General features: G+C 39.6%; 3 protein-coding genes and 1 long non-coding RNA gene across 7 annotated transcripts; 3 read left to right on the top strand and 1 right to left on the bottom strand.

Moving 5' to 3' along the window:
* The first annotated feature begins 263 nt into the window (after positions 1-263).
* Positions 264-21520, top strand: LOC130695889 (serum response factor homolog). Of its 2 annotated transcripts, XM_059497201.1 has the most exons (8): positions 264-1065; positions 1170-1415; positions 17036-17246; positions 17593-17970; positions 18925-19086; positions 20199-20384; positions 20772-20855; positions 20893-21520. In XM_059497201.1, the coding sequence occupies exons 1-7, from the start codon at positions 577-579 to the stop codon at positions 20816-20818; spliced, it is 1719 nt and encodes a 572-aa protein (XP_059353184.1). In that variant the 5' UTR covers positions 264-576; the 3' UTR covers positions 20819-20855; positions 20893-21520. The 2 variants fall into 2 exon arrangements, with proteins under 2 accessions (XP_059353184.1, XP_059353185.1); XM_059497202.1 differs by lacking the exon at positions 18925-19086 and having other exon boundaries at positions 266-1065; positions 20772-21520.
* Positions 8030-8933, bottom strand: LOC130695907 (uncharacterized). Its single transcript, XR_009002499.1, has 2 exons — positions 8853-8933; positions 8030-8761 (listed from the first exon to the last, which is right to left on the bottom strand). It is a non-coding gene; the product is annotated as an uncharacterized LOC130695907 (long non-coding RNA).
* A 179-nt stretch (positions 21521-21699) lies between the features above and the next one.
* On the top strand, positions 21700-23955 carry LOC130695893 (homeobox protein PKNOX2-like). The gene is made up of 5 exons (XM_057518965.2): positions 21700-22055; positions 22116-22293; positions 22355-22623; positions 22683-22926; positions 22984-23955. The coding sequence occupies exons 1-5, from the start codon at positions 21883-21885 to the stop codon at positions 23185-23187; spliced, it is 1068 nt and encodes a 355-aa protein (XP_057374948.1). The 5' UTR covers positions 21700-21882; the 3' UTR covers positions 23188-23955.
* A 227-nt stretch (positions 23956-24182) lies between these two features.
* LOC130695886 (transmembrane protein 62-like) lies at positions 24183-27127 on the top strand. 3 transcript variants are annotated; one of them, XR_009421905.1, is made up of 11 exons: positions 24183-24421; positions 24515-24626; positions 24689-24829; positions 24887-25343; positions 25403-25598; positions 25663-25899; positions 25967-26054; positions 26118-26424; positions 26483-26713; positions 26892-27003; positions 27094-27127. XR_009421905.1 is itself a non-coding variant. In XM_057518952.2 (10 exons), exons 1-10 carry the CDS (start codon positions 24236-24238, stop codon positions 26914-26916), a joined length of 1974 nt encoding a protein of 657 aa, XP_057374935.1. In that variant the 5' UTR covers positions 24183-24235; the 3' UTR covers positions 26917-27127. The 3 variants fall into 3 exon arrangements, 2 of the variants coding, with proteins under 2 accessions (XP_057374935.1, XP_057374934.1); XM_057518952.2 differs by having other exon boundaries at positions 25967-26048; positions 26892-27127; XM_057518951.2 differs by having other exon boundaries at positions 26892-27127.
* Positions 27128-27171: the final 44 nt, after the last annotated feature.

Genomic DNA, 27171 nt, shown 5'->3' with positions numbered 1-27171 from the left:
AAAAGGCATCCTTGCCTTTTATGGGCATGGCAGGAGACGAGCGGGATTTTTTCTCTTGACTTTTTTAGATTCGATGTATACCTCCGCCACTCTGTGACGTCATCAAATAGATGTAGTTTTGTGTTAGCATTAAGAGAACCATTTCTTAAACTTTGATTTGACTTTTTTTTCAAATAAATTTGATATTGATGGATGATTTAATGAGAATTAATCGGGATTCTCCCAGAACTATTTTGTTGTAGAGTCATCGTCTGCTAGTTGTCATGTGGAAGACATCTCGTGAAGCCAATAGAGGGAGGGGAGTGAGAAAGAGAGGGAAAGATTTTGTTCTGAGACCTCAGAAGCGACCCGATGGCCGCCCAAACCGGTTGATTATACGTTGCTGCTCAACTCTGTTACTTTTTCGTTCGTGTAGTGTTTGCGATCGTGTATTGTTGAGCTCAGAAAGCAGTGGTCAACGTAGTCGTTTCGTACCCTATAACTGTTTGGTGGTGTGCCCTTAGTGCACATATACTTTGACATTTTATTTTCGTTTCCCACCACGTTTCAAGAATTCACTACCCCGCTGAAATAATCATGCAGAGTCAGGGAAGTGGCGTGCCGGAATCTCGGTACACCATGAACTACTCCCACACTGCCTTGTCGGGGGATGGAGTAGACCTCTATGGTCATGGACAAGATCCCTACGTCCTGCAACACCAACATCACATCGTTGGTCATGGTGGACCTCAAGGAATGAGTCCCACAGGCCACATCGGAATGGGATCTCCAGGACAGCACCATCAACACTCGTCCAAAAGGTCAGCTGATGTAGCAGGACTCAACCTCAAGCAGGATCCGATGGTGGGTGATGTTACCATGTCCACTATCGGAATGGGCCACAGCACAATGGACGATGGTGGATCTGGATCTGGTGGGGGCCAGAATGGTTCTCAAACAAAAAAGACACCACCACCCAATGGCAAGAAAACCAAAGGCCGTGTGAAAATCAAGATGGAATTCATCGACAACAAACTCAGGAGATACACGACTTTCTCAAAGAGAAAGACAGGAATCATGAAGAAGGTTAGCGTACTCAACTTTTATCCCCCAGCTTTCATTACATGTTTTTGTCATCCATCGCAGTCACCTTCCAACCACTGACTTTTGCTTGTTTCAAATGATTGCAGGCTTACGAGCTGTCAACACTAACCGGGACCCAGGTGATGTTGCTGGTAGCCAGCGAGACGGGACACGTCTACACATTCGCCACACGCAAGCTGCAACCGATGATCACGTCCGAAGCGGGCAAGGCGTTGATCCAAACGTGCCTCAACTCACCGGACCCTCCGTCCAGCACGGTTGACCAGCGGATGTCGGCGACAGGCTTCGAGGAAACGGAGCTGACTTACACGTTGCACGACGAGGACCAGAAAGTAAGGCAGATGATGTACACGGGTCACATTCCGCCTACTCCTTCGCACTCGCATGCTTTATCTTCCCATCAGTCGTCTTCGCACCCGTCGCCGCACGGGCATGGCCATTCGCACGGCGGCGGCCACCATTCTCATGCTCATTCCCATCCAGGTCTACTGGGACCGCCACTTGGTCCCGGTCCTTCCTCCAATCTATCCGGCCATCACGTGCCATCTCCCTATGCTTCTCACGGGTCTCCTTCTCCCGGGCCCAGTAGCCACCTCCACCATGTCCACAGCTCGCAACACCAATACGTCCAGCACGGTCTATCGTCGCCCGGCTCGGGTGGTTCGGGTCATCTCACGCTCTCGCCGGCACCCACACCGCAGCCGCAGCACAGTCAAGGCAGATAGTCCGTTTCGATTTTTGTTTTCAAATCCCACTTTTTTTTTATTTTTACCTTCCCCGAAATTCACTTGTTCAAAGTGACAAAAACAAATCGAAGAGAAAAACGTTAAAAAAAAAAAGAGTTCATCAAACACAATCAACAGAATCAGGGCATTCAGGCGTGGCTCATCGCTTCCAGTGTTACATTTAGTGAAGCGATTCCCTTCTCTTATTATCTCTTAACTCTTCCCATATCCCCCCCCCCCCATTCAAATCTCCACTTTTTTTTTTTGTTAAACAGAAATAAGAACCATGACCTAGTCTGACCCGTCTCACACGGCCGTCTCCCGATGGTCTTTTTTGTCTCTACAAAACAAAAATGAATTTTTTGTTTATTTCTTTTTTTTTTTTACCCGTAAATTTCCAAAATTTCCCTTTTTTTTTTCTTTAAAAAAAAAAAGAATTTTTTTTATTTAAAAAAAAACTCCCCGAAAAATCCTAATATCCGATTTTTCAAAAGACTTGCATTTCTTAGCTTCTTCTATCCCGGTTAAAAAACAAAAGAGCTATTTTAAAACTTGGTTCCCACAGTCTAGTGCTCTTTCAAATTTTTTTTCCCCTTTTTCGAACTGTGTTTTTCAAAAAACCTTCATCTTCTTCTTGAAGAGAAACAACGCACACTCAAAAATAGGTGTGCTGTTTTCATTTTTTTTTTAAAACGTTTGGTTGTGGGAACGCAAAAATGTTTGGTTTGACACATTTTTTATTCTTGCGGGATAACGATCCCGTCGATGCAATTTTTTTCATTTTGAAATTTGTTTTTTTTTTTAGTTAGAAACTTTTTTGCGTAAGACAAAAAATGATTCTTGATATCTTTCCCCCCTCCCCCCTCTTCTGTTTGTTGTGCGTGTGTGTGTGTGTGTGAAGGATGGTAGGTTCGCCGTTAAAGACAATCAGTTACTAGAGCGGAACGAACGATGTAGTTACACCCTACTCTAAAACCAACAACATCACCGTAAAGATGATGTACTTCTCTTTCATCATCACCAACTCTTTTTTTTTTATGTGAAGAAAATCCAACTAGTCCTTCTTGTAAAACACACACGAAAAGTGGAGGAATAATTTCCACGTGTAATGAAGATAACAAAATCTGATTATCTTTTCTTTTCCTCCTTTCATTCAAAGACCGAAAGCCAAAAAAACAAAAACAAAAAAAAACGAGTGAAAAGCGTCACAGCGGGTTCCCTTGTTGTCTGTTGTGTGTGTGTGTGTCTGTGTTGTCAGCGGCGGTGTTTTGATTGCGCCGTCAAAAAGCTCTCAGTAACGAGCTGGATTGCGTCTTAACTCTTCCTATAAGAAACGGGCATGTAGGAAAGAAAAAAAAAAAAGGAAATCGTCATCGTGGCCAATAATCATTGTGCTTTTCGCCAGGTAACAAAAGAAGGGAATCCCATAAAGATCGTTAGGTCTCGTAAGATTGGGCCAGGTCTATATCGTTGGTTCATGGGCCTTGTACGGTCAGTGAGTCGCTTACTCTGCGTGTCCAAATAAGGGATTGGCGGAGACGCCACTGAACTTGAAAAAAAAAAAAAAATGTTGCGCTTCTCTTCGATATCTCATTCTTGTGAACTCTCCTCATTCAGTAGTTGATTTCATTCTTCTTTTCCTCCGCCGGCTGGCATTTCAATTGATTAGCAAAAAAAAAAAGGACCTTGGGCATTTTACATATATATTTTTTTTAATTAATCGATAGAAAAAATAATGTCATTAAATCACGAAGAATGAAATGCGGACCGTTGGTGGTCCGTCTAAACCGCCACGTTTATTAGTAGACTGAAAGCAGCTGGACAAGTGTATTGGGATAGCCAAATGTTTTTTGTTTTTTTTTTTCTAAACATTTTCTTCACGAGACGCGACGTCCTTTGACCAACAATGGCTCTGCCCTTTACGTCGCGTCAGCAAGTCCGACCTTTTGACTCATACGGCGGTCCCGCTCCCGATGATGGATGGCGTCTTACGACTGAGAAATTCGAAAAAACAAAACATGATGGGAGCCCCCCTTAACGCAATCCTGCACGGGTTATTCTCTTTTCGCTATCCCCGAAAGAAAAAGAAAAAAAAAACTCGAGGAGAAACTGTCCGACCTTTTTTTGGGATTCAAAAAATGTTTACAACTTTTTTTTTTTTCTTTCCGTTTTAACGAGTCGGTTAAATGCGCCGTGTTTCGTCAAAGAAGAAGAGAAAACAGTTTGGGGAATGTTGATTCGAAAAAAAAAAAGATGCAGAGCAAATAGTACAATTTTGTTTTTGAAACTTTGATTTGAACGAAAAGAAAATGAGATTTAGACGGCAAGTCAATGCTCTCTGTTAACAAGAAGAGATTGTCTGTGTGTATAATGAGCTGAATGTGCCAACCGACAAAGTTCACGTGAAGAAAAAGAAGACGGAGGAGAGGGAGAAAATGTTAGGGTCCACGTCGCAGTCCTCCTCTTTCGCTCTCTGACGTCTGACCTCAATCGTCCACCACGTACAGCAGCAACTGGCTCTTTAAAAAAAAGAAAAAGAAGTTTTGAGCTGTTGGCCCGCACACACACACACACACACACGCGCACCATGTGTTGTCATTTTGCGCTTTATCGGCAATTGTTTGGCATTTGTCGGCCGCTTGAGACACATCGACAGAAAGCTTTCAGCGTCGCGCATCCGCCCACTCTGCTCGCCGATCCGTCCGCGCGGGCCAAAGGTCACCGGATGGCTTTTTGGCGCGCAGATGGTCCCCCGTTTTTTTTCCTTTTTCTTTTTCGTACTCCCCTCCACCTCGTACCTCCTTCTCGACACACTCTCTTTTCCCTCCCGTTCTTCTATCTGTTATTTTTTTTCTTCTTGTGGTGTGTGTGTGTGTGTGTGTGCAAGAGAGAGAGTCGAAGGTAACAGTATAGAAGACATTGTGAAAGACATAAAGCTTGTGGTCCAGCTCTTTTTTTCTTTTCATTTCTTATTTTTCCTTATGCGTCTCTCCATTTTCTTGTTCCATCCATCTCCCCGATACACACTGACTATATAGGCCGTTCTGGATGTGATCCGCACGTTCCATCAACCGGTTTGCGCATTCCGGTCCGTCTTCTTCATTTTTCTTTTTGCTGGCCACTTGGTTGATCATAGTCCTCCCCCGCGTTTTTTTTTTTGTTGTTTTTTTTTTGAATCCATCCATCTGTTTGGTGATGATGAAGAGTTGAAGTGCAGGTCGACAGGAGTTTTCAAAGATGGCCTTCTCTCGTCACACAGTTAAAGACAGGGAGATAGATTGAGAAGCAAAAAAAAAAAAAAAAAAAAAAGAAGAAGAAGGAAACGAGTCTTTCTCTCTTTTATTCTGGCCCGAGCTGTGTTGGCCTCTGGAGGCCAAGTCGTCGACGCTCCTTTTAAGGCCAAAATGCAACAGCATCACCACACGCGTGCGCGCGCTCTGCCACCGGAGCCCCGCGCTTCATACAAACACACACGAGTTTCGTGATTCACCTGCCCTCAAGCGGGGGACCACTAGCCGTTGCTGGCAAAATAGTCCCGCGACACACACGCACACGTACAAACGGCTTTTCTTCTTTTCTTTTCTTTTTTTTTTTTTTGAGACGCCACAAAGCGTCGGCAATCGTTTTTTTTTTGTTTTACTCTTTGCGTCAACGAGTTGTGATCAACGAAAATCTTGTTGTCACAATCGATTGTTTTTTTTTTATTTGTTCTTGGTGGGGTTTTTGAAACGAACTTTTTTTTTTTTTTTAAATGTCTAACAATTTTAGAGATTGTTGTTGTTGACGAATGCCAAATGTTTTGAATTGAATCGTCATCTTTTGCCACTGAAAACCCATTTTTGCCAATCACTTGAAAGAAAAGAGAAATGTGAAATTAGAAAATTAGTTCTAGTGTTATCTTTTATTTATACAAGGATACGAACGAAGAGAAACCAAAAAAAAAAAAAAAAAAAATTAAAAGCAATAATTTTTTTTTTTTTTTAGTCTTTCTCTCCTTCGGAAAGTAAAAACTGGAACGCGTCCGGTTCTCCCTCCCGCCCAGATTCCCCCTCCCAAGTTGTGCCCTCCCCGACAGTCTTTGCTCTCTCTCGGTGTCTCTCAATCTGTTCGTGTTTTGAATTGCTAATGATTCAAAAAAAAGAGAGGAGAAACATTTTCTGAAAAAAAAAAAAAAAAAACAATAAACAAAAAAACAAAAAAGACAAAATGGAGTAGAAAAGAAGCTTAGAATGTTGTTGATAATTACAAGCGGGATTGTGTGCGTATGTTTTGCGCGAGTCTGTATCAGCGTTATCCCTTGGGCACGTGCCCCGTGAGTGCGTCTTTTTTCGATGAAAATTCAAGAAGACGAAAAAAAAAAAAAAAAAAAAAGAGAAACAAGAAAAGACAAAAAAAAAACGTGTACCAAAACCAGAAACCATTTGATTATTATGATGATGACATTTCTCTCTGCCTCCCCCCTTTTTTTCTTTCTAGCGGGAACGGTCGTGCGTTTCTATCACCGTTTCGTCTATAACGTCAATTTTAAAGGGAATGATGATACTAATATTGAAAAGGAAAACTTGTTTCTCTCTCGTTCTCTTTACAAGAGAAATTCATTTTCTTTTGATTCATTTTTTTTCTTTCTTTTTGGTAATATCAATTGACGCGCGCTGTCGAATCTCTCACATTCAGATGATGCCCTCCCTCAAGCCCACCCTTCCAACAGTGCCATAAAAAGAAATTCTCTCCTATTGGCTTGCGTGAATCATAACTCTTCAATCAATCAACTTTTTTTTTTATTTTTATTTTATTCTTCGATTCGTCGCGACTTCTCCGGAATTTTTTTCTCCTTTTTTTTTTTTTTTTTATTTCTCGGAGAAATGAGAGATTTAAACAAAAACAAATAATTTCCGTGCGTATGCGTGTGTGTGTGTGTTTGTCCCATCTGTGTGTGAAGACTACTAATAACATGTGTGACATTTTTGTTATTTTCACGACGAACAATTCCCTCCATTGTTGTTGTTCTGTCCGTCCCCCTCTTTATCTCTCTATAGGTCATATTTGAAAACAAATTAATCCACTAAAAAAAAAAAAAAAAAAATTTTTTTTGTATTTGATTTTCTATAAAAAAAAAAAGAAAGATGAGAAAAAATCATCATTATGCAAAAATTAATAATAATAATAACAAAATATCAAATTTTTTTATAAAAGAAATGGCCTGTATATACGGAGCCTTGTAGATATTAAAACACATAAAAAAAAAAAAGTACGAATTGTTTCACACATGACCAATCCCCTCCCTCTTTTATTATCATTTTCCTCTTTTTTTTTTTTTTTGAAATTGCCAAAATGATTCGAGAAACAGAAGAGAGAGAGAAAGAGAGAGAAGGAGAAAAAAAAAATATATAAATAACTCAAGATTATATGACGTGCGTCAACCATTTCAGGGGGGTATGTGTATAAAAGCAATCAAATAAAGAATACATAAAACCCAAAAAAAAAAAGAAAATTCAAAGCATACAAACGGGTTAGAAAAAAAAAAGAAAGAAAGATGATCAATGACCCCTCTGTTTCAAAACGATCTACAGAGCGGGATGAATAAATTTTCGCCCCTTGCTCACCGGGAGAGTTCGAAAAAAAAAGAAAGAAAAAAAGAGGTTGTCTTTCTTTCTTTTGTGATGGGGGGTATGTTGAAGACCACTTGTCTCACGCAACATAGACATACGTCATGTAATATTACACTTGCCAGCCGTATGAAAAGCGTTTCCGTGCGCACAGACTACATTGGGCCACAGTCACGCCAGTTACGTTCGCAACTACCAATGATGATGTAGTGGGGCTCCTTCTCGCGCCTTTTGCTGGCCATATGGTAGCAAATGAAAACAGTTGTCCATCTCTTTAGTAATGCACTTGGAAAGGTGGCCGTCCCACCTCTTCTAGTGTTTGACGTGTGACTCTGCACACACACACCGGGGCCTGTCCTTTTACTATGTAAATTCTTGTACGTTTTTTTTGTTTTCTTCTTTAAACGTCATTTTTTGGATGTTTTTTTTTTTCTTGTACTTGGTTACCTCGTTAAGGGAAAAAAAAAATGAGGCACGAACGTGAGCCGTGCACAAATTCTTGTCATTTTTTTTTTCTTCTTCCTCTTTTCTGCGTTTTCTAAACGTCCGGAACATTAAAAAAAAAAAAAAAAAAATGAAAACGCCAGGGGATTATTTTGACAGGATTTCGGAATGTTTCGGAAGAGAAATGTTTCGTTTATTTTCATCATTCATAGAGAAAAAAAAGAAAAATGAATCAAGAAGAAAGTAAAGTTTTTTTTTTTTTCAAAGGTCTTGTTCATTTTTGTTTTCTTTTGAAATCGTAGGTTTGTTGACTTTACCTCTTTGTCGGTGTCGAACGAAATAAAAAAGAAAAACGTAGGGAAAAAAAAAAACACGAAATCAAACAGAGACGAATAGTTTTTTCAGGAGACAACAAGTTGGCAATTGCATCGACATTTTTTCATGTGGAGGGGGAGGGGGGCAAGGGGGGAGGGGAATGTAGTCAAATCCGTTTATTATGTAGGTCTTAAATACACACACACGCACATGTCGGAAAAATCTTTGGATAACAATTTAGTTTCGTTTTTTTTTTCGTGGAACAACATTGTTATCCAAAGAAGAAACAAGCCGAAATACAAACGAAAAATCACTTCTCGGAATTAGAATAATCAGTAAGAAAAATGCTCATCAGCAATTGGAAGAGCCTGTTTTTTTTTTTTTCCCTTTTCCAAATCTTCGTTATGTTTCAAACTCTTTTTTTTTTTTTTTTTGTTCTTTTGAAGTCCAGTTTTCAAATGAACGAAAACAACTGGAACATTTCTTGTGTGTGTCGTCTTACCTGTTTTCTCGTGGATTGACTTGCATTTTTCTTGACAAATCGATTTCGGTTTGAAATCAATTTTCCCCACTTGTTTGTTGTTTTCTCTTCATGTTGAATCAAATGTTTACGTCAAATTGTTATAACAAGAGAAAGTGAAACCTTTTTCCTTAAAAAAAAACAAACAAACAAACTCACCTGTTGATGTTGTCCAATCCGCCCTTGGTGGAATCACTTGGGCGCAACACAAAGTCCCCATCTTGAAACAGGAGAGAGAGAGCACGACCGGTCCGGACGGACGATGGTGGAGCACAACGCGGGCGCGCGACACCTGACCACCCGTTTTATACCCACACAGCTCCTCCTATCCATCCCCTCTTAGAAAATCTCTCTCTCTCTTTCTCTCTCTCTTTCTCCCTCTCCTCCGCCCTTTTTTTTTTTCTTTTTTCTTTTCTTATCCAGTCCTACCTGTTGCGCGGATGAATCACCAGAGCGGCGGGATATACTACTAGATTCTCAAATGCCTTAGGGCAGGTGGGCAAAAAAAAAAAAAAAAAAAAAATAAGAACCTCTCTCTCTCTCTCTCTCTCTCTATCTTTATCTTGGACGTTTCCGGGGGGGGGGGGGGGGGGGGGGGGGGGGGGGGGGGGGGGGGGGGGAGGTGGTAAGCTTTGGCCTTGTGGGCCGTGAACTCCCGGCCAGGAAAGAAAAAAGTCTCGGAAAGGACTGGGCGCCAGTGTTTAACGTTGGATAGAGAAAGGGGCCAGCTAAAGCGCAACACACAAGTGTAACCGATGCACACACACACACACACACACACACACACACACATATACACACACACAGACACACCGTCTGGAACACTTGATCGACATTTAGCGACTTACCGGACGGCCTTCGCTTTTCGATCGACTGGCCTGATTGCGTAACACTGGCGAAATGGGCTGTACCGACTGTCGCCCATCACTAAATGCGCACCGTTCCACCCATTTACGAGCGAAAGATGAGGCAGATGGTCTCCAAACCGACTGCCACTTGTTTTTCTTTTCTTTTCTTTAAAAAACAAAAATTATTTTGTTTTTCTTGTTCTTTTTTGACAGCCAATCCCGGCGGTTCCAGTTTCACGGGCGACGCTCGAACCTTTTTTGGTCACGTCAAGAAACAAAAAAAAACAAAACAAAAAAAAACAAACAAAAACAAAATGATGTGAGAGATCGTCTAATGATACAACGAAATTGATTGAAGATGTTGATTTCGGCTTACTCCCCCCTAACGGCCATTTCTTTTCTGATGAAACACAAACGTGAGCAACTAGCGCACGCAACGTGAAAATTACACAGTTGCCTTTTGAAAAAAAAAAAAGAAAAAGAAAAATGTTTCAACTACTTTGTCATCAGGTCCTCGCACCTGTTCCCACCCGAAATTTACAGGTGCAAACGGGGGTCCGCTGTGTTTGTAAGAATCTCTTTTTTTTCTTGTCTTGTTCAAACAAAAAGAAAAGGGGGGCAAAAGAAATGGGAGAGGAGAGAGAGAGAGAGAGTAGACTTTTGCATTATTCCTCACATGTCGCAGCGTGTACGAGATGATTAACATCTTTTTGCTCTCTCGTTTGTTCCGTCCGCAGAGTCGCCCGAATGCTTAATGTTGTTGCTCATTTGCATAACACGGGGCAAGGTGAAGAAGAGGGTCGCTTGGCCAGTTCGCGGTCAGTTGGGATGAAAAATTAGCTAACACACACACACACACACACACACAAAATAAGAAACGTTAAAAATTATGATTTTAGCCAATTTTTTTTAAATTTTAATTTTAAAAGTTTGATCCTTTTCCTTTTTCTTTTGATTTATTGATGGATAGTTGAAGGTTACCAAACTGACGGGTCAAGTTACCGGTCAAGTATCAATAAAAAAAAAAAAAAATGGGGAGGTCACTTGTACCCGACTATATTATTATTATTATTTTTTTTAACTTTTAAAATTCCAATCGGAATTTTATATTCTCATTTTTTCGCGCTCGGGATCTCATTTTTTTTTTTTTCCCCATCCCGACAGAGCCCGGTGTGATGAATCATAAGCGACGGTAGATGATGGCGTGCCGTTTTTTTTCTTCTTCTTTTTTTTTTTCCCCTCTTTAAAAAAAAAAAAAGAGAAAAAGAAATGAGGAACAAAAGAATAAAAACTGGCTCGTCTTCGAGCTGGAGGGGTGCCCCGGTAAAGAAAAAAAAAAAAAAAAAAAAAGAAAACTTGAAGGTAGCATAGATATAAAAAGAAAAGAAAAAAAGAAAAAGAAAAAGAAAATGAGGGAAATGACCATACGTGTCTTCTTTGGCGATTTTCATTGCGACGCAATTGTGCGTCCATCACGTAATTAACACCGTTGGTTAGTTTGTGCCGAGTAGAATTGAACGATGTGAAACGCGAGTCATTCGATTGGCAAACGGGAGCGATCCTGTTGATTTTGCATCGCAGGTGTTGCGCCGGGCCATCTCTTTCTCTCCTTCACTGTGGGGTCCTCTTCTTCTTCTTCTTCTTCTTCTTTTTTTTTTTTTGTTTTGTTTTGATTTCTTTCCCTCTGTCTGTGTCGAGGTTGGCCTCATCTTCTTAACGTTTTTTTTTTTCTTCTTTCTTTTTTGTATTTAAAAGAGAATTTCTCCTCACAGTCCCCCCCTCAAGAGCTACTAAAAGGGTCTCTCTCTCAATGTCTGTTTCCTCATTCTACTCACGCCCGGCAAGATGCGTACTGGGCCGACTTTGACCCGTCCTATCTGAATTTTCGTTTGAAATCATTCAGGATTAATTTTCATTGGGAAAATGTATTTTTTTTTTTTTTTTCAAATGATTTTTCGAGGGGAAATCGCAAAATGTTTCATTTGCCATTTTTTTTTTTCTTCTTTTAAAAGTCGAGGTTGTTCATTTAGAAAAACAAAAACAAAACAAACAGGTTTTATTTTCTCATTTAAGTCTATCCAATCAAAAAAAAAAAAAAAAAAAAAAATAAGAAGGGGGGGGGGGGAGAGAAAAATCGGGACCGATTCTCGAGAAATGAGAACTGCTCGCGCACGCGCCACACACATTCACAAAAACACTGGCTCGCCATTTGAATAACGAGTCTATTAAAAAACTCGTTTTTTTTTTCGTTTTTTTTCTTTTCAATTTTTTTGATATTTTTCCAGAAAATATTTTCCCTTTTTGTCTTTTCATTTCTTTCAATTTGTTTTCCCGATTTTTCTTGCAGCGGAGGACAAATGATTAGACCGGGGGGACAAATGAAAAGGACGGCGACTTGACGGCGTCCTGTAATAAACGCGATAATAATAGGCTTACAGCTATTATTTTTGAAATTCATTTATTCGTGATGGTTAGTCCACCTATGTACGTCATAAATGTTTAATAGAAGTGAAAGGCGGCGACAAAATTCAGACAATGTTGACGTCATTTTCACGCGGCATCTCGTTCGTCGTCTCCTTTCCAAAAAGGGAAATTCATTTCGATTTTGGGTTTTTTTTTTGTTTTGTTTTGTTTTATATATATATATATATATTTTTTTTTATTCGATGTGATTTCAAAAATTCTTTTTTGAATGTCCCCCAGCGAAGAGAGGAGGTCAGGAGGACGTTATAGTAAATACCTTTCGTCTAGGATGCGCGGATTCATCTGTCATGGGTGACAGCCAATGAATGAGCGTGTCAACCCCCCTTTGCTTAGATATTCAAATTCGAAGAGAGAGAAATTAAAGTTTTATTTATTTCCGAAATAAAGCAAAAAGTGGGGACGACGAGCGTCGCTCTCTCCCTGAATTGTCTTTTGTCCTCGTTGACTTTTTTTTTTTTTTTTTTTTTTTTTTTTTTTTTCGTCTGTCTCTGATTTCATTTCCATATTGATGTCTCGTTTCTTTTTCCTTTTTTTTTTTTATTCCCACCCACCGGCCCGTTTTTGAAGCCACCCGGCAGCTTCCAAAAGGAGTTTGACGCGACCATCTTTTCTCTCATTTCTAATTTGAATTTGGTTTTTCTTCTTCGTTTGAATGTAAATTTATTTGTGACTCCCGCGTGTCACGGCCGATTTCAACTCGCTCGATCGCCTCCGATATGTCTCTCTCGTTTTCTTCCGCTTCAGCTGTTTCTCTCGCAACGCAGTCAATCGTCAAGTTTGCCGAGAAAAAGATGTCACAAACGATGGCCGTTTTTTTTCTCTTATTCCCGCGTGATTAGCGGAGAAGTTAGCTGCGCTCTGTTTTGCCGGTTATCAAGAGAAGTCCCCCCACCCCCCTCCTTCTCTTTCTTTTTTTTTTTTTTTTAATTTACTACCGGCCGATGACTCAACACCACCTACGCGGCATTAGAGGGGAAAGAAGAGCCCAAAGGGGCCACACACTCACGAGGCCAATGGCGGGAATTCGCATTGACCCACAGGTCGTTCAGAAATTTCCTTTTGATTTAAAAAAAAGAACCCTGGTAGAGTTATGTCGTTTTTTTTGTATTAATAGTTATTGCTGTAAGTATAAGTAAGTAGGCTGGTTGGTTGTAATAGTCTGGTGTAGTAGCCATTGGGGTAGGATAGAAACAAGAAGAAGATATTTACGACTTTCTTTTTTTTTTGGTTTCGTTTTGTTTGTTTCTTGTTTTTGTTTTTCACGAAATTCGAACGCTCTTTTCTTTTGCTTGTCGTCATTCTCTTCTTTGCCATTTATTTTAATATTCTTTCCGTTGGAGGACCCTGCTGCTGGCCAGCGTGCGTGTAATTTATGAATATTGCGCTCTCACGTGATTATTATCATCATCTTGTTCTCTCTTCTTCTTCTTATTATTCTTCTTCTTCTTCTTTTTTTAAATCAAAAATGAAGAAAAAATTCTTGGAAAATGTAAAGGGATGAAAGAAAATGTTGGCCGGCCAACGGGTCCGTCTTGTCCCCGTACCGTTTTTCTGCGCACTGGCGGCGTCGGCGATGATCGGTAGGACGAGAAGTCCCCTGAAAAAAAACAAAAAAAAACGAGCCAAACAGATGACTGCGGATCAATTAAAATCTCCTCCTCCTTATTTTTTTTTGTTGTTGAAGATTTAAGAAGAAGAATTTCTTGCAGCGTTGTCAGGATTTAATGTCGTAATTTCAAATTCCCGTTAGTTCGTTCATTTGGTTGTTGTTGTGTCCGTTTTAGCCGAAAGCTAGTTGCAAAAGTGTCGATCATCAACTCTAAAAGATGATGATGATTACACGCCCCTCGACAAAACAAGTGCAACACGTCACAAAATTATCAAAAAAAACAAAACAAAAAACAACAACCAAATGGAAGGAATTATTGATAACTATTCCCCTCCCCCTAAAAGAAATCAACCTGTTTCGTTCTTGTTTCGTTTTTTTTTTTTTCCTAACAAACTTCCCCACCTGGTAAGAAAAAAACTAATCGGACTCGTTCAAAAAAAGATTACCCAAGTCATTTTCTTATTCAAAACGCACAGGTTTCAAAAAAAAAAAAAAAAAAATCATAGATGGGCGTGGCCGAAAGGATAAACACAATTGTAGTATTCAAATTGTAGAAAGGAAACAGGAAGAAAAAGAAGAAGAAAAAAAAAAAGATGTATCTATATCGGTCTCTTGCCGTGTATCTCAGGGGGCCGTGAGCTGCTCTTCCCTATTTCTCAAATTAGACTCTTGTGACCTGCCCGTTAGCTTTTCGTTGTTCTTATCTCTTCTTCTTTTCTTCTTATTTCGCCCGTTGTTCGTTACAACTCGAAATGTAGCGGCGAAGAAGATAAAAAAAAAAATAATAATAAAATAACCTTTTTTTTTTTCAAACGAAGGCAACGCCCTTTTTTTTTTTTTTTTTTTTTCTTCGTTTGACAAAGTTCCTTGTTCAGTGCTAATAGAATTGATGTGCGGCGATGCATCTAACAAATGATCTTTTTCTAACTATGGAAATGTTCGTTGTTTTTTTCTTTTTTTTTTTTTCATATATCAGGCCAAAAAAAAAAAAAAAAAAAATTTGTTCCATCCACAAATTGAAAATGAAGTCGTTTGCAATCACAGGAGCGTCTCTCTCTCGTATGCAAATTCGACGTCCGAGAAAAACATATACTGATTCATCATCGCCCGCCGCCGTCGGGATGTTTGTCTTACATATAACCCCCACAACTTGATTGTTCCTACGTAGATGTTGAACAACATAAACTTCCAGCTCCTGGTGTTCTTTCACCTGAGTTTTTTTTTTTTTTTTTTTTTTTTTTTTTTTCCCTGGCTCTTTTTATTGAAGCTCTTTTCGTTCAATCCCGCACGGACTAGGAAAAAGGAAATGCCTTTTTTTCTTTTTTTACTCGTTAACTCTTGCCAACGAGTTTCTCGTTTGCCCCCCTTGATATTTACGTAGACGTCTGGTCAGAGAAGAATGATGGACTCTTCGTGTGTTTGTCTTTTCTTTCTCTCTGTGTGTGTGTGTGTGTGTGTGTGTGTGGGATATGTCTGTTGTTGTTTGGGATGATGATGGCCAAACACGTCGGAAACGCTAAGCAGGAAAAGATCTATTGGACAAGTTTCACGCAGAGCATCCAACTCTTTTTCTTCTTGGGTCGGGACAATTGCGACAACCCTCTACGCTTTGGCATAGATGTCAACGATTTCGTTTTTTTTTTTTTATATTTTTTTTTTTTTCGATTAAAAAAGAGGAGGCGATGCGCCAAAATGTTAGGAAAGATTTTTGTTTTGCAGGGCACGAGCGCTTCTGTTTCTCCGAAATAAAGTCTGAGCCCAAAATAGGAAGGTATGCCACGTGCCCGGGCTGCTGCCATCATTTTGCCCGCCACAAAAAAAAAAAAAAAAAAAAAATCCTTTTTTTTTTGTGTGTGTGTGTGTGTGTGTGTGTGTGTTACACGCACGAAGAAAAGATCCGATGCCAGACAAACAAGAATTGTGTCTCTCTCTCTTTCTTTAAAGCGAGTTCAATTAGAAATTCAAAAAAAATGGGGTGATAGCGAGGGTTAGGAAAAACAGATCTTTTTTTTTTGTATTTTCTTGATGATTGGCTATCAGTTATGTTAATCAGCCATTCATTATTATTATTCGTTTTTCCACGTCTTTATTTGGCTCGCTTTTTTTCCCGAACGTTTTTCGATGTTCGAATGTACAATATCAGACCGGTTCGACACGTCACGCCATTTTCTTTTTTCAAAAATTGAATCACAAAATGCCCTTTAAAAAAATAATCAATAGCTGCAAATGTTTTTTTTTTTTGGTTTTTTTTTTTACCTGTGGGCTTACATTATTCCAATTGCGATGTCTAATCCCCCCCGCTCAATGCCTCCCGACCGCCAAACGAAACGAGTTCACCAATATTTCAGACGCCATTCGTTGCCCATTCATTTGTTTTGTCTTTTTTAAATTTAAAAGTTACCTCCCTCCCCCCCCCCCCCCCGGTTTTACTTAAAAATCAAACGAAAGTCGCCGTCTTTCTGCATCTCTCTCTAGTGTAGTAGGCGCCACTTGATAATCAAATGTTTACATCAGCACAACTGGAAGAATTGGGAAGGTTAAAAAAAAAAAAAAAAAGACGGTAGGGACACACGACAGTTTTCTTTTCTTTTTTTTTTTTTTTGAAAGAGAGAAACCGGTGGTATAGTGTGACGGCCACTACTACGTTACGTGGGTAGAACGGCTGCTAGAATTCATTTGATTATTAATGAGATGATGTGGAGACTTTTGAAAAAAAAAAAAAATAAAAGACAAAACATTTTTTTTTTTATTTTTTATGTCCCGCATGAAATGTTCGACTATAAGAAACAGGAGTGCGTGTTGGGGGAGAGCGAGAGAGAGAGACGAGAATTGACATCAGAGAGTCGGATTTTGGAGACAACTCTTCAATCAACGTCGTTCGAAAAAAAAAAAAAAAAAAAAAAAAAAAAGCGCTTTTGTTTTTTAAATTTTATTATTTATTTTGTTATCTTACCTCTAGTGGCTTCACCTTTCGGGTATTTTTGATATTTTTCCCCCTTTTTTTTTTTTTTTAAATTTTATTCGTGGCCATCTCGGATTATTTTCGAAGAGTTTCCCAATGAGACGAGCTGGATTGATTGATATTCTCCACTTGCAAATGACTATACAAAAAAGAATAATATCTGATGATCCATAATGATTTCTTTCAGCTCTCTCACGTACCTCGATTGACAATATCTTTGAAATGTAATCAATTACAAAACCTGTCTTGAGCGTGCCGGATTGAGAGACGCTGATTTCCGTGAATTCTTCGTGATTCTGTCCCCGCTTTTTTTAGGAAAAGAAATGACTAACCAATCATTTTATGCTTCTTGTTATTTTTGTTTTTGTTTTTGTTTTTGTTTTTTTTTTTTACTTGATTTGTTTTTCATCGATGTTTTCATTTTCGGTTATTGACGCAGGACAGCGAATCGGATGATGGAGATGACGCGGCCTCGTCGGATGCGCCAAGTCGGAGCCCATCGCCCGCCGATCTCGAACGTTCGTCCTATTCGCCCGATGCTTCCAACATGGAGCCTTCGAGGCCTAATTTATCTGCCCACCATCCAATGACGACCACGAGCCAATCGTCTCGAATTCTCAATCATCCGTCAGGATCTAGAGGATCTTCTGGTAAAACCCGCCACCTAAACATTTCATTCGGGATTTTTTCATTATTTGGGAGGCTGTGGGCATTTCAATTAATGGGAGACAATCAACCACTATCGGAAGCCTTAAATCAATCGACGTTTGATGCTATCTTCTCACCTCCTCTTACAAACAGATCGCTTTAACTTCAACTCCTTTTTCTGTCCCATTTAAAAAGAAAGAACCAAAAAATGAACAACGTGGGGGCTCTTATTTCAAATGTCCTCCTTTTCCTTCTTCTTCTTTTTGGCGGGAATAAGAATTATGTTCTTCTAACATCATATAATGACCGGCTTTTTAACATCTAAAAAAAAAAAATAAAAAATGAAAGGAGGAGTGGCCGGTCGTAGCACTGCAATTACAGAGCCGTCGGCTGGCCAGCAACACCAAACGGCGTACGCGAATGGATCGCGTCATGCAACTCCTTCAACCGCTTCTTCAACTTCAACCAGTGCCACTATACCTTCTTCTTCTTCTTCTTCTTCTTCTACTTCTTCTTCTTCTTCAGTTTGCGCCACGACTAACCATCACCATCACGCCAATTCGAATAGCGGCGGCAAGAACAGCGCCGCTGCTCCGGCTCTCGTTTCATGTCCAGTCAATTTGACGCCCAGCCAATTGGCCAGCATTGCGGCCAACCTGCCCGGTCTATCGGGCCTCTCGTTGCCCTTGCCCCGTGGTACTAATTTCGCCTCCCTCCTGGCCTCGGGTGAGTTTGTCATTTTCTTTTTTGTTTTTTGTTTTTCTTCTTCTCTCCCACCTTTTTCTTTATTATTGACCTTTTGAAGGATTTTTTTTTTTTTTTTTTTTTCAAAAATGGTTTAATTTAATTTTTTTTTTCTAACCCACGGACAACTTTAAAGGGATTTTGTTTTGTTTTTATTTCGTTTTACAAATGGCTTGTTTTTGGTTGTGGAATTTTAATTTGTTTAAGTTTTCCTTACCCGAATGTGCACCTTTGATTTTTGTTGCACCCGTCCGCTAGATGGCAGCATAACGCTTACTCCCCCGCAACCAATCGCGTTTTTTTTTTTTTCTTCTTTTTTCACCCCCTCCGGTACTTACAGCAACCCGATTACACACACACACACACACACACACACAATTAGCCGATTAAATAACCGCCGTTTGATAAGATTGCTCTTTGATTGTTACTGGCGACGTATCGGTAAAATGCCAAATGTGATGATGACAGGGCACCATTAGCGATGCGTGCGGGCGTGTTTCATTCAAAAAGAGGATTCGAATCGTGACTTGAGAATGCGGCGAATGCGTTATATCATCTGAACGATTCGAAACCTTTTTTTTTTTCCCCTCTGTACCACCACGGTGCGTATATGTTTGCGTGTATCCGTGTGTGTGTGAACCTCTTTTTTTTTTCTCCTTTCGTTTGTGTAGACCGTCATCCCACATAGGCACCCGGAAAAAAACAAAAATTCCCTGTGTGTGTGTGTGTGTGTGTGTGCGTGAATGTTTTATAGCACCATCACGGTAGTAGTCGTTTATAGATGATTGCGCGCCGTAAAAGTGAGTGTTGGTCAATTCTCATCTCTTGATCAACCCATCCATCAATCAAATTTCTCCCCTCCACCCAAAGAAAAAGAAAAAACGAAAAAAAAAAAAAAAAAAAAAACGAAACCCCACACATTTTTCACACACACAGCTTCGTCTCTGCTTACGGGTGTCGGTGGTGTCGGTGGTGTCCTAGGTGGAGGTATGGGAACGGCTGCCGTCGCGTCGTCCAAATCTACTGCGTCAGCAGCAGAGACGGCCCAGGCCGCGTCCAACGCACGCAAACATCTACCGCGACTCATTTCCTTAGCTCGTAAGTCTCCGTGTCTTCCCTCTTCGCCAGCCTGCAGCACGCACCTTTGTTTTGTTTTCTTCTTTTAAAAATAACGGCCTTTTTAGTTTTTTTTTTATTTGCTATCGAAGCAAATTCGTTTCGAAAAAACAAAAAAATCCGCATTTTTTAATTTTCTCTTGTTTTAAATTTGAGGTCGATTCTGATAACCCCGTTTACCCTAAAATGTTTCTCGTCGTATCTGCCGATGCGCGGAATAATTTTGCAATTTACATTTTTTTTTTTTTCCCGAGCTTTTAAAATCTTTTCTCGTGTTTTACTCGATTTTTGCATTGCCTGCGCTCAGTGATTTCGTGACTAGATTTTTGAATTTTTGCGTAGTTTTCTTACCGATGGAGTTAAAGAGAAAACCACTTTGCGACAAAATCTCGCCTTGATCCATAAAAAAAAAAAAAAAAAAATTTACCTTTTAGCGCGTGGTTAGTAACATAGTAGCAGGTGGCAACTGTTTTTTCTTGTGTAAAAAGAGATGTACACATACACACAGAGATTTGAATTTACAAGGAAAAGGTGTAGACGCAAGTTAACCGGTCGAGTGCCAGGGTTAAGATCCTTCATAGTTTTTTTTTTTTTTTTTTTTTTTACTTGTTTGTTTTATTATTTTGGATTTATTAAAAAAAAAAATAGCGAAACGCACAAAATGGAGGCAACATTGTTTGAAATGAGTCGACAGAATATCCCAAAGTCAATAATGTTTTTTTTTTTTTTTTTTTAAAGATGTTTAAAACTATGAAAAATCATCTGCGTTCAATCTCTTGAATTTTTAAACATGAAAATTTGTCTTCCCCTGTTTAATAACATGACAATAACCTGGAAACAAGACAACGAATGTTGCTCGTTAAACAAAACTCTGCCATGAAAAGCGACGTCCGATATGAGGATTTCGTTTTCTTAAAATAATAAAATAAAAAACAAAATTATTCGAGTTGGGCTATAAAAACACAAAAAAGAGTTGAGTATATTTTTTGAAGGATGAGTTTTTGTGGTGTTGGATGGTGGCTTGTCAGTCGCCCTTTTTAATGATTCTTCTTCTTATCCAACTTTTTTTTTTTCCTTGTTCCGTGTTTTATCAGATGTGGGAGCGGCCTTACAACAGCAGTCCAACTGTGCCAAAGACGCCAGCATCAAGTCGACGACGAGTCTGATGGTTTCTGATCAAAAGGGCGATAATCTAGCTGGCTCTACTAGTAATAATAGTAGCCATTCGGCCCTCAATTTGCGGACGCCAACAACAACATCAACCGCAAATCGAGATAAAAGTGAGAGGCAAATTCTTTTTTTTTATTTGGTTTTTCTTTTTTTTATCCCTCGTCGTTCGAGGGGTGTAAGATTCGATTCAGGGTTGCACCTATTTTGTGTGTTGCGACAACAACAATCGTTTTTTATTTTGAATTTTTATTATAGATCCAGTCAAACCTGTTGGATGCTAGACTCCCTTTTTCTTTTTAATTAATATACACGAAATGTTGTTGTGTTTGGTGGGTCGAAAGAGAGTTGACACTTTTCTCGATTTGGACTTTATCGGGTTTTGTTGTATTTTTAATTCTCTTCAAGGGGATTCGATTGTTGTTGTCCAATCTTGGAGTAGACAAAAAGAAAAAGGATCGATTAATGAAGTGTTTCTATCTTTCCCTGTCGATGTTTAGAAGGAGGTGGCACCAAAAGCCGTGCTGCCAAGAAGAATAAGAAATGATAATAGACAAGCAGTAAAAAACGATGAAAAATAAAGACCGAAAAAAAAAATTAAAATTAAAAAAAAAAAAAAGAACTGATAAAGAACATCGGGGACCCACGGAAAAAAACAAAAACAAAAAACAAACGCCTTCCGGATGGTCCTTCATAAGCTCCTCCCAATTTCTCAGCGACATCGGAACGGAGGCGTAGCCTATACATCGTCGTTGTGTTCTCCTTCATGTGCCTTACTTAATGAAGCAATTTATTATTATTTGTTTATTATAATCACGATTTACCCATAGATGATGACGGCGTTTTGAATGCAAATGATTACCGATTGTCAGTTTTCGTCTGCAGTATTTGTTTGCTATTATTTACTTCCTCAGTTCAAATGTGACGGCGAGCCACCCAAAAAAGAAAATCATTGTTAAAATGACGGGATATCGCTGTGTGCATTATCAATTCTTTTTTTTTTTTTTTTCCTGTTTTGCGTGTCGTGTGCGAATTTCTTTACGTGTATCATTTCTTTTGTAGCATTTTTTTTTTTGCTTGTTTGTTCATTTCTTCTTTTATTCTACTGATCGCGTGAACATGTAGTTCCTAAAAGGAAACAGAGCCCCCCCCGAATCGGACCTTAAATTATTCTATTGTGCAATTTCAGAAAGATAAAAAAAAGGATTTAAAAAAAAGCAAAAGAACAATAAACCGCTACACAATGAAATACCATTGTATTATGTGCATTCAAATGTGCGCGTCGAGTAGTTATAGCCCATTCCCGAAGGCCATTACGTACCAAAAGAGTCCAGCAGCAGCTAGACTGTAACATCACCACAAAGACAAAACTATAACCCCGAAAAAGAGACGGAGGGTATATTTCATTATCTATCGATATAGCATGATATCGATAATCGTGTTAAATTCCTTTTGTTGATGGCGGAGCTTGGCCTCTGAAGAGAAGGCTTTGACGTTCAATTGACACTTTTCCCCACGTGTTGGATTGCTTAGACGTGATAAGATATCAGCTTGTTATCTTCAGCATCTGTTCTTTATTTTGAATCAGAAACGAATCATTTTGAAACCAAGATGGAACGAGTGGACGTTCTTTTGAGTGGTGCCCAGCAGCAGCATCAATACTTTAACAGCAGTGATCATGTATCAGCAGCACACAAAGGCATGGACGTGGAATACCACGCCATCGCTGGTGTCAATGTACAAGACAGAGTGCAATTTGAAGCTGATAAACAGGCTGTCTACAGGTATTTTGACATTCTCCCTACTCCCTATTTCATCTTTTGACAGAATTGTGCAATGTTCAGGCACCCATTATTCCCTTTGCTTGCTCTTCTTCTGGAGAAATGTGAGGAAGCCACGAGAGGAGAAGTTGACACCAGAGTGGTTCTTCAAGGCCTTGAAAATGATGTGAGAGCTTTTGTTCAACACGAAAGGGATGGAAACAAGACTCTGATGACCGACAATGCGGAAGTTGATGGACTGGTACGCCAAAACAATGCACATTAAAAAGAATCACACAAATTAATATGCTTCCTTCTCGTAGATGCTTAAGGCTTTGCAGGTGTTGAGGATACATTTATTAGAGCTAGAAAAAGTTCAAGAGCTTTGTCGAGATTTCTGCCGAAGGTACATTGCGTGCCTCAGAGGGAAGCTCCACAGTGAAAACTTGTTGAGGACTGAGGGAGAGAATGGTGGCCTGGATGGTGATGAAGCAGGATATGACAGCAACTGCAGTAATGGCAGTGGAAGCCATCCTTTCAATCTGGATGCAGTTGCTTCTTCATATAGCTCACAGTACAGGAGGATTGAAAGGTTTGACCAAGTGCACAATTGCATTAGATAAACTCTAACTTATAGATATTCTCCACCAGCACCAATCAGCCAAGCTCACGCCCAAGTCAAGTGTCGTACGTTCAATCTTCCTTGTCATCTGATGAAGAAGATGAAAATGTTGGCGGAAACCCAAACCCGTCGACCAAAGTTAAGAGAGGAGTTTTGCCTCGAAAAGCAACAGCTGTATTAAGATCTTGGTTGTTTCAACATTTGGTTCATCCCTATCCTACAGAAGAAGAAAAGAGGCAGTTGGCTACTCAAACGAAACTAACTCTCTTGCAGGTACGTGAAAAAGAGCTCCACAGGTAAGCAACTAGCTTACCATCTCATTCGTTTCAGGTAAACAACTGGTTCATCAACGCTAGAAGAAGAATTTTGCAACCAATGCTGGATTCGGCACATGCTACGCACAATGGGCCAGCATCCCTTCAACCGGATGTAGATTTCGCCCCAAAACGAACGCTTTTGTCTGGCACTGGAAGCAGTTCAGGTCCAGGAAGTGATGGTGAAGATGCCCTGAGCTATGGCGATTCCGACCAGTAAAAAGGAACTGCAATCTGACAACCCTTGTTCTCAAAAGACATTCTTCTCAACCGAGTATTAATTTTTTTTTTGCAGATGCCATATTTGGCATTTGCCTCATGTTCTTAAAACGCAGCATCAAAGTTCCAACTAGACTTTATTCTCTTCCCTGTCCAGTTAATTTGAACTGGTTCTGAGTGACGAGGTAGTCTGAGGAAGCCTTACAATGAGATGACAAACAAGTAAATCATGACCTTATTATAGTTAGTCGAATTTTCAGTTCAATATTTTTTGCGACCATCGAAGTCATTTTAACTTTCCATGTAAAAGTTGTACTCTTGAACAACTCTTATGTCTGATTTCAATACCGAGAATGTAGTGGTTTTTCAATCGAATGCGGTTTCGGTACACACAAAAGAGCTTGCAATACCGTTCAAATAATAATAGTGTATCATGTCTTTATTTCAAGAGCATTATTTACTCTTGCGAACCGCCAATTTTGCGTTTCATTCGCCTATGTAAAAAGACATTTCTCACGTTTCATGTAACATTGATATATTTATCTCCTGTTTCAATCCCATTTCTATGCAAAAAGATTTCGTGCTGGCAAGTGATGAATGATACTCAGTCACTCCACCGGCTGTTTATGATTTGATCAAATGTGTGGCTATGTTACGTGCAAAAATGTTTCATACGTAAGATTTTTCATAGCACGTTTCTTGTGCCTATTACAATAGGTCTGTTGTTATGTATACATGTCCAAAGGCAATACATCGATTTCTTCTTCAATACCAATGTTGTATCTACGGTAAACTTGTTATTTGAATTTTAAACAGGAATCTCTGTCCCCGTCACATTACCAATAACATCTGGTAGCCTTAAGCAGCAGCAATAACAGAATAAGTATATATTCTGAAAAACTGACAACCACCACCATTATCTATGCAAGCAGACGAATTCAAACATTCGATTGACACATGCAAAGGGGTTTGGTTTGAGAAGGTGGTTTACTGACTATGTTGTGGTTATGACTAAAGCAAAAACAGCTAAAGGATATTAGCTATTTAAAATGAGTGTTGTTCGGAGCGTTTGTTTTTTAGCGCTTGGCATTTTAATTATCTCGTTATTGTGTATTGCAATCCAAAATCGCTTGACGGTTGAATCAGTAAACGACAAAGAGAACCTTCATCAATATTCCCGCCAACACGTTTCGTCACTAGGCCAGGAAGATGACGATGTTCTCGTTTTTGTTCATGTAAGAATCTCAATTATTGGTTTTTATGTGTTGGTTCATAGCATATTTCCTTTTTTCATGGCTTTCCATTGTTGGCAATCAACTTGAATCTAGATATCTGATCTCCATATAAGTGCATTTACGGCAAAAGATAGATATCAGCAACTCAGTGAGTTCTGCAACATCAACTTGAAGGCCATCAATCCAGGCTTGGTTCTTGCAAGTGGTCAGTAAAATGTTTTGTGGTGTGATCTAATTTGTTTGTGCTGAGTTTTTTTTTACCAACAGGAGATTTAACTGATTCTGTAGCCCCTGATAATCTTGTGGTTGACCAATTTATTGAGGAATGGTCAATGTACAAAGTGTTGTACACCGAGTGTCAAAATGTTTCTCGTGTGCCCCATTGGTTGGATTTAAGGGGGAATCATGGTATAAATTGTGGGTTCTTTATCTTATCTCTTTTAGTAATGATTATTTTCTTATCAGATAACTTCAACATCAATGGGTACAACAGTTCGAATAACTACTACCCTAAGTTTGGATCACAAAGATTCCATACATCAGGATCATACATGACAACAATTGAAATCAACGATAAAACTAAATATGCATTTATTGCAGTGGACGCTACCCTAGATATAGGCTCGAAACGCTTATTGAACTTCGTCGGCCAATTAGATGATACCCGTCTGCTAAAATTGCAAGAACTTGATCAGGCAGCATCAAAGTTAAATGTCAACGCAACCATTTGGTTTGGTCACTATCCTTCATCAATTATCTTAACATATGGAATTCTTCCTGGCCTCCGGCATATAGCTGCTAAAGGGATCGCCTACTTATGCGGACATCTCCATAATTTTGGTGGAATGATTCCTCACATGTATTCCAATCACCATTCCGGAATGCTGGAATTGGAATTAGCTGATTGGAAACACAATCGGATGTAAGAGAAAATTGTCATCCTCAGCCTTCGTTGAATTTTCATTGTTTTATTATAAATAGGTATCGGGTTGCAGTGCTAGACCAAGGATTATTTTCATTCACCGATATTCAACATAAAACTTGGCCCGTTATAGTTGTAACTAACCCTAAACCGCTGTTAACGGTACAGCCTTCTAAAGAGCCCATTGAATTGATGGCCACTTCTACTCATATCCGAATTTACATATTTTCCCCATCACCCATAAATAGTTGTGAGGTACTTCATCATTCTGAACACATTTGAGTTTTCGTTTTTTCGCTAAACATCATTGTTTAAACAGATAAAACTGGATGAAGGTTCTTGGCAACCGTGTAAGCGAAGCGGCCAACAACATCCGTTGTATACGGCGCCTTGGCAGCCTGAACTCTACTCAAAAGGCCTGCATGTGTTGCATGTCCGCGCTAGTGATTCTTCCGGATCCGAAGTGTTAACAAAAATAGAGTTTGCTTTGGACGATACCAAACCACGTTTTCCGTTATCAGCACGTCTAGCACTTATGTTGGATTTTACCGCTGTGGTTAGTATATGATCATGCTGTTTCGGTATAATGATTATTCGAGAGTTGGCTTCCATTTACGATTTAGAGCAAAGTCATTTTCGCTGTTTCAATTATCTGGTGCATCTTGCCGTTCTGCATCCTTCGCCACCTGCAACTTCGGATCATTCGTAAGAGTATGACAGTACGAAAAATCAAATAACAGATTTGGTCTAATAAACTTTTTTGCTTGTTTTCAGAGCGGAAAATGACTGCTTTACGTATTCGCACGAGTTGGATTAGACTGTGGGTTAGGAAGTTCTGGATCTTTGCCAGCATCAATAGTTTATTGTTTCCGTACTTGGCCTATACCGTATATCTCGCGTTTGGACCTTGGTTTATGGCCCACTTTGTCGCAGATCGCATTGGCGTTCTTTTCGTTTGGGGGACTTTGTTCGAAGATGGAACGTATCTCCCAGGAACTACCACCTATTTTTATTGCGCCATGCACGTCATCTTCTTCAACATGCTATTTGTTACCATCCTTGCCCACACTGCAGATGTCAGGTAAGTTTCTTTAAAATAAAGCAAGCTGTAGGTATATAGATATCTTTGTAATTTTCAGATACCAAGAGAAGATTCTTAAGAAGCGAACCGACAGCCATACGATGTGCAGAAAAATTACATCAAATTTTCCTATTTCCATCTTCCTTATCGTTCATGGGATTACTTGCCTCATATTTTGGCAATCCTATGGCTATTTGTCCATGCTGGTCAATCCTGCACGATCCTGGAATCTAATCCTTGCTTTTTACCTCTGGTTCACTGCTAAACGATTGGACACACCTCAGCTTACGTGAGTTTGCCTCTAGTTATTCACTGTGAAGGTGCTCGTGAGTCGCATACAATGAGATGGATTTGCGTTGTTCCTCTTAGGCGTATTCCAAGTAATTTGTTGCGATCCCTGTTGACTGGCTCATTTACCCTTATCATTTATTTCGTTCTTTCTTAAAATTTCCTTTTATTTATTGTAGGAATGCCGTGAAAACTTGGAACTAAACATTTCTCGCCGTACACATTTCCTCGCTTACCTACACTTCGTTGCCAAAACCTTTTGCTAGACAAGACCTACGAGTTCTCCATTATGTAAGATATATCAACATCAAATGCGAAATTGTGGGCTGTTCATCCCCTTTTTACCAACCATTCATCATGGATTGGTAATCTATCGTACAGGACATAAATAATCAAATGGAATTGGTTGATTCAAGCTAGTTTCTTGTTCTCTCACACGACAACAACAGGGATCCAGGT

This window comes from Daphnia carinata, chromosome 10 (assembly GCF_022539665.2).
Source record: "Daphnia carinata strain CSIRO-1 chromosome 10, CSIRO_AGI_Dcar_HiC_V3, whole genome shotgun sequence".
Lineage (NCBI taxonomy): Eukaryota > Metazoa > Arthropoda > Branchiopoda > Diplostraca > Daphniidae > Daphnia > Daphnia carinata.
The sequence above is the reverse complement of the archived record's forward strand: the minus strand, read 5'-3'. Positions and strand labels throughout refer to the sequence as shown.

What these genes read in the sequence shown, in the direction of transcription:
- LOC130695886 (XM_057518951.2), top strand. Translation starts at nt 24,236, where the DNA reads ATGAGTGTTGTTCGGAGCGTTTGTTTTTTAGCGCTTGGCATTTTAATT. An exon ending in ATGTTCTCGTTTTTGTTCAT is followed by an intron (nt 24,422 to 24,514) that starts GTAAGAATCTCA and finishes ACTTGAATCTAG; the next exon opens with ATATCTGATCTCCATATAAG. An exon ending in CACCCATAAATAGTTGTGAG is followed by an intron (nt 25,599 to 25,662) that starts GTACTTCATCAT and finishes TTGTTTAAACAG; the next exon opens with ATAAAACTGGATGAAGGTTC.
- LOC130695889 (XM_059497201.1), top strand. Translation starts at nt 577, where the DNA reads ATGCAGAGTCAGGGAAGTGGCGTGCCGGAATCTCGGTACACCATGAAC. An exon ending in GCGACTCATTTCCTTAGCTC is followed by an intron (nt 19,087 to 20,198) that starts GTAAGTCTCCGT and finishes GTGTTTTATCAG; the next exon opens with ATGTGGGAGCGGCCTTACAA. An exon ending in AACCGCAAATCGAGATAAAA is followed by an intron (nt 20,385 to 20,771) that starts GTGAGAGGCAAA and finishes GTCGATGTTTAG; the next exon opens with AAGGAGGTGGCACCAAAAGC.
- LOC130695893 (XM_057518965.2), top strand. Translation starts at nt 21,883, where the DNA reads ATGGAACGAGTGGACGTTCTTTTGAGTGGTGCCCAGCAGCAGCATCAA. An exon ending in GATAAACAGGCTGTCTACAG is followed by an intron (nt 22,056 to 22,115) that starts GTATTTTGACAT and finishes TGCAATGTTCAG; the next exon opens with GCACCCATTATTCCCTTTGC. An exon ending in ATGCGGAAGTTGATGGACTG is followed by an intron (nt 22,294 to 22,354) that starts GTACGCCAAAAC and finishes TCCTTCTCGTAG; the next exon opens with ATGCTTAAGGCTTTGCAGGT.